Below are 6,000 nucleotides of genomic sequence, written 5' to 3'. Positions count from 1 at the left end.
GAGGGGCATAGACAGAGTGGATAGTCAGAGGCTTTTCCCCAGGGTAGAGGGGTCAATTACTACGGGGCATAGGTTTAAGTGCGAGGGGCAAGGTTTAGAGGAGATGTACGAGGCAAGTTTTTTTCACAGAGGGTAGTGGGTGCCTGGAACCCGCTACCGGAGGAGGTGGTGGAAGCAGGGACGATAGTGACATTTAAGGGGCATCTTGACAAATACATGAATAGGATGGGAATAGAGGGATACGGACTCAGGAAGTGTAGAAGATTGTAGTTTAGTCGGGCAGCATGGTCGGCACGGGCTTGGAGGGCCGAAGGGCCTGTTCCTATGCTGTACATTTCTTTGTTCTTTGGGTTGTGGGGGCAAAACCCACACAAACATGGAGAGAATGTGCAAACTCCACACGGACAGTGACCCAGAACCGGGATTGAACCTAGGATCTCAGAGCCATGAGGCAGCTGTGCTAGCCACTGCGCCCACACTATTCTTTATTAACTGCTCTTCAGCCGAAGGGTGGCACGGTCACCTCCCCGCCGCTAGGTGGCACTGTCTCCGACTCCTGCGATGTCTTGTCACTGCGGGTGAAGATGGCGGCCCAGGCAGTCGATCGGGAGTTAGAGCTGAAATATTCACGGGCCCTGAACCTGTCGGAAGTGGAATCCAAGCGGGACCCGGAATCGGAGCCCTACCGCTCCAAGTACGCGGCCCGGCAGCTGCTGAAAGAGATGAAGGCTGCAGTGGGCCTGCGGGCCCAGGCCGGGGAGGGGGAGGATGAGCGGCTCCAGGAGGGCGAGTGGCTGCAGAAAGCGGCGGTGCTGGAGCTGCAGCTCGGCCTGAACCACACCGAGACTGAGGAGCTGTCAGCCGGGGAGGAACATCTGGCCAGGTGTGTCCAGATCCTGGACACCTTCAAACTCAGTCCCCAGGTTGTGTCCATCCTTATTCAGGCCCAGGTAAGGAGCTGGTCTCCTGGCAACCAGCTGGCTAATCGCAACTCCCAATACAGTGCACAGTAAGAGTTCACACCAGCTCAGCTGATTGGTTCAGAAAGCAACAAAAGATGTGTCTGGAGTGGATGTGCTGCTAACAGAGTAAAATAAAAGAGAAAAACTGAAACAAGCAAATTAAAGGAAACAAAATGGGCATGGGCATTACTGACATTGGTTCCAAAAGGCTGTAAAATGCCTGAATGGGAAAAAGCTGCTCCTCAAATTTGCCTCAGTTTAACTGGAACAAAGTGCAGAATTAAAATAAGAGGTCACAGGAAGGTCAGGGTCATGCTTGTAGACTGAATGAAGGTGTGCTACCAAGCAGCCACCCAGTCTGTGTTTCAGCTGCCCAATGTAGAGGAGATCACACACTGAGCAACAAATACAGTTGACTAAATTGAAAGAAGCATAAGTAAATCTCTTTCACCTGGAAGGAATGTTTAGGTCCTTTGTTGAGACAGGAGGGAAAAGGGCTGAGCTTATGTGGAAAGGTGGAGTGAATCAGGGCATCATGGTGAGAACTGACCTTCCACGATGCAGAAATAGGATGTGATTGATAGTGACATCACACTTGAGGTGGCAGAAACAATCTCTTGAATTCAGAGGCTTGGTGGGGTGGAAGATCAGGAGAAGAGGACCCCATCAAGGTTCTGGGAGGGAAGGGTGAGTGCAGGAAATGTGGCGGACACGTTTGAGTGCTTGGTGAGTCACAGTGGGGGGCAGTGGTGGACAGGGAGGGGTGAGAGGGAAGAATGGGAGGGTAGGTGGGATGAGAGAACCAACAGTAAAGGCGCAGGAATAGGAACACAAGCAGGTGATCCTCTGGCAACACTTTGATAAGTTTGGTGACAGCCAGCAAGAGCACAGTGACGGTGTGTTCGAGGAGAATAGTGTGGGTCAGGGTAAGAACGGAATGTTAGAGTAGATTTAGATTTATTGTCACGTGTTCCGAGGTACAGTGAAAGGTTTTGTTCTGCATATAGTCCAGGCAGATCATTCCTTACATGAAAAACATAGGACATATGATAAATACACAATGTAAATACATAGACATTGGCTGAAGCATACAGAGTGCTACTCAGTAGAGAAGATGCACGGAGAGATCAGTTAAGTCCATAAGAGGATCATTCAGGAATCTGGTAACAGTGGGGAAGAATCTGTTTTTGAATCTGTTAGTGCATGTTCTCAGACATTTGTATCTCCCGATGGAAGAGATTGGAAGAGAGAATAACCCGGATTGGTGTGGTCTTTTATTATGCTGCATGCGGGAGGTGTAGATAGAGTCAATGGATGGGATGGTGGGTTCGCGTGATGGACTGGGCAGTGTTTACGACTCTCAGTAGTTTCTTATGGTCTTGGGCTGAGCAGTTGCCATACGAGGCTGTGATGCAGACAGATAGGATGCTTTCTATGGGGTCTCTGTAAAAATTGGTCCCGAGTCAATGTGGACATGCCGAATTTCCTTAGGTTCCTTGCAACAGTTTTAGATAGAGGATCTGGATCAGGATCTTGGAGGGCTGAATTTTTCTTTGTTCTTTGTTCCTGAGGAAGTATACGCACTGTTGTGCTTTCTTAGTCGTAACGTCGACGTGGGTGGACCAGGACAGATTGTTGAAGATGTGCACACCTCGGAATTTGAAGCAGTCAATCATTTCCACCTCGGCAGCATTGATGCAGTTCAGGGTGTGTATGATACTTTGCTTCCTCAAGCCCAATGACCAGCTGCTTATCTTTGCTGACATTGAGGAAGAAGTTGTTGTCGTTACACCACACCACTAGGTTCTCTATCTCCCTCCAATACTCTGACTCATCATTGTTCGAGATCCGACCCACTGCAGTCGTGTCATCAGCAAACTTGGAGTTGGAGCCAGATTTTGTCATACAGCCATATATAAGGAGTATAGTAGGGGCTAAGTACGCAGTTTTGTGGGGCCCCGGTATTGAGGACTATCGTGCAGGAGATGTTGTTTATCCTTACTGATTGGGGTCTGGGTCAGGACGGTGAGATCCAGTTGCAGAGGCCGGAGCCATGTCCTAGATTTTGGAGTTTTGATATTAACTTGGTTTGGAGTATGGTGTTGAAAGCGGTGCTGTAGTCAATGAATAGGAGTCTGATGTAGGAGTCCTTTTTTAAACCATTGTCAACTGCCCCAGCAGCCTCGGACACACCCATACCTACCATCACAGCCTCCAAAGTCAAATTGGCCTTCTTGAAAGTGATGCCTCGGAAAGCAACAGGTTCTGATAGAGTCCCTGCTCATGGGCCAACTGGATGATGAGTTCGCGAACATCTTCCACCTCTCCCTACTTCGTATGAGGTTCCCACCTGCTTCCAGATGCGCACCATCATACCGGTGCCAAAGAAGAACCAGGCAACGTGACTCAACGACGGTGGCTTTGACATCTATCATTATGGAGTGCTTTGAGAGGTTGGACATGAAACACATCAACTCCATACTCCCAAAATGCCTTGACTCACAGTAATAATAATAATCTTTATTGTCACAAGTAGGCTTACATTAACACTGCAATGAAGTTACTGTGACAAGCCCCTAGTCGCCACATTCCGGCACCTGTTCGGGTACACAGAGGGACTTGTGGGAGGAAGCCGATGCAGACACTGGGAAAATGTGCAGACTCCGCACAGACAGTGACCCAAGCCGGGCATCGAACCTGGGACCCTGCTGCTGTGAAGCAACAGTGCTAACATTAGTACTGTGCGCCTCAGACCTGACCTTGAGTGGGGAGTTGATCTCCCGGTTAAACCATGGTTCCTGGTGGGGAATACACGCACTACCTTCTTTGCACACAGTACATACTTACTAATGAAGTCTGTGACAGTGCTGGCATACTCGTTTAGGTTGGCTGCTGAGTTGTTGAATAGCCAAGCTGTCACGTAGGAGCTCTTCTGTGGCCTCGGACCAGCATTGCATGACCTTCCTGGCCGGATTCTCCCGCTTAAGTTTCTGTTTGTATGCCGGGAGAAGGACACCTTCTTGTAGTCCAATTTTCCGAAGTGCAGTGGCAGGATGGATCGGTAATCGCCCTTGATGTTTGCGTAGCAGTGGTCAAGGATGTTGGGGCCCCTGGTGGGACAGGAGATGTGTTGGTGGAACTTTGGCAGTACACTCTTGAGGTTGGCCTGGTTGAGATCCCTGATCACGATGAACAAGGCCTCCAGGTATTCTGTTTCACTGTTATTTGTAGTGGTGTACAATTCATCAAGCACCTCTTTCACTTCCGCCTGGGGTGGGATGTGGATCGCCGTGGTAATGGCATAAGTGAACTCCCATGAAAGGTAGTATGGGAGGCACCTCACAGTCAGGTATTCCAGGTTCCGAGAGCAGTAGTTTGCCAGGGTCCCAACGTCCGAGCACGTTGCCTGGTTCTTCTTTGGCACCGGCATGATGGTGCGCATCTTGAAGCAGGTGGGAACTTCATACGAAGTAGGGAGAGGTTGAAGATGTTCGCAAACTTATCATCCAGTTGGCCCAGGAGGAGTTCATGAGGAGGCAATCCCCTCGACCCGATGACATGGTGCGGTCCATCTGGTGTATTGAGAAGCCGTCGGGTTGTATGGCACAGTCCGGTGAGGCAGGAGTGAGCTCTGTGTCTGTGAAAACAGAGCACACGGCAGTCTCTTACTTCCCTCTGAGAGGTAAGTCTAGCGGTCAGCTCGTCCGGCTTGTTTTACCTTGGGACATACCTTGAGTATGCTGGGGTGAGGAGATAGTTTTAGGGGTGTTTATTCTAGATGTGGGTCGCTGGCGCCATCTTGAAATAGATCCCTTTGTCACAATCACAGAAGATGTTATTTGTGACTTCAATCAGAGCCGATTTAACATGACAAAAGCAGAAATCTGATTGCTGGGATTCAAACATGGAGTTGTGGGAAAGATGGGAATGGATTTGTCAGTTTTTTTAAAAAGTAACTTGTGGGATGTGGGTTTCGCTGGATAGACCAGCATTTGTTGCCCATTCCTAATTCCCCTTCAGAAAGTGGTGGTGGGTTGCCGCCTTGAACTGTTGCAGTGCATGAGGTGTAAGTATACCCACTGTGCTGTTGGAGGGAATTCCAGAATTTTGCCCCAGTGAGAATGAAGGAATGGCGATATATTTCCAAGTCAGGGTGGTGAGTGACTTGGAGGGAAACCTCCAGGTGGTGGGGTTCCCAGTAGCTGCTGCCCTTGTAGTGGTCGCAGTCGTGGGTTTGGAAGGTACTGCCTAAGGAGCTTTGGTGAGTTTCTGCAGTGCACCTTGTAGCTGGTCCGCTGTTCGCCAGTGGTGGAGGGGGTGAATGTTTGTGGAAGGGGTACCAATCAAGCGTCTGCTTTGTCCTGGATTGTGTTGAGCTTCTTGACACAGGTTCAAGAACTTCGGAGGGAAAAGGGAGTTGGATAGGTTATACTTTGCTAAGAGAGTTTGGGAGAGGGCAGGTTTGGAAGGCAGGAGGACAGAGCCTGAGGACAAACAACAGTTTGCAGTGTTTGTTAACATAACCCCAAGCAAGACCCAGTCTCACCAGGAAACGTACAAAACGTAGTGCCAAATTTACTCTTTTTATTTCAGAACCAGCTGGGCATCCTTTGGGCAGGATTGGAAGAAATGGAAAAGGCACAAACCTATCTGGAAGATGCAGAATCACTTTACAACCAGTACACCAAGGAGGTAAAGTAGTATTTATAGAATGGATGTTGCTAATTGGTGAGTGTCGATTGGTTCATGCAGTAACAGGTGATTTGAGTGTCAATTGATAGTGCGGTAGCTGGTGATTGGTGAGTGTCAATTGGTCAGTGCGGTAGCTGGTGACTGGTGAGTGTCGATTGGGCAGTGTGGTGACTGGTGAGACCGGTGTGAGGTAGAGTATGCTGAGGAATTCACAGCTCCATGTGAATGTGTAAGTGTGCAGAGAATGGCTCTATGTCTGCGCATTGACACACATCTAGAATAAGTCAGTATTCAAGTCACATCAGACCATGGAGTGGAGACCTCTCACATCAGCTGGCACCGACTA

General features: G+C 49.3%; 1 protein-coding gene across 2 annotated transcripts in view; it reads left to right on the top strand.

The window, feature by feature from the left end:
- The first annotated feature begins 549 nt into the window (after nucleotides 1–549).
- The window catches only part of LOC140392938 (KIF-binding protein-like), a 206,699-nt gene continuing 201,248 nt past the window's right edge, over nucleotides 550–6,000 (top strand). The window contains exons 1-3 of one of the 2 annotated variants that reach the window (XM_072478722.1): nucleotides 550–950; nucleotides 2,538–2,669; nucleotides 5,556–5,654. In XM_072478722.1, coding sequence (XP_072334823.1) covers nucleotides 585–950; nucleotides 2,538–2,669; nucleotides 5,556–5,654 — 597 coding nt within the window. In that variant the 5' untranslated portion in view covers nucleotides 550–584. The remainder of the gene's footprint in view (nucleotides 951–2,537; nucleotides 2,670–5,555; nucleotides 5,655–6,000) is intronic. The other variant, XM_072478723.1, reaches the window with a different exon arrangement.

The sequence above is a fragment of the Scyliorhinus torazame genome, chromosome 16 (assembly GCF_047496885.1).
Source record: "Scyliorhinus torazame isolate Kashiwa2021f chromosome 16, sScyTor2.1, whole genome shotgun sequence".
NCBI classification, from domain to species: domain Eukaryota; kingdom Metazoa; phylum Chordata; class Chondrichthyes; order Carcharhiniformes; family Scyliorhinidae; genus Scyliorhinus; species Scyliorhinus torazame.
Note: the sequence above shows the minus strand (reverse complement) of the source record. Positions and strands in the feature narration are given on the sequence as shown.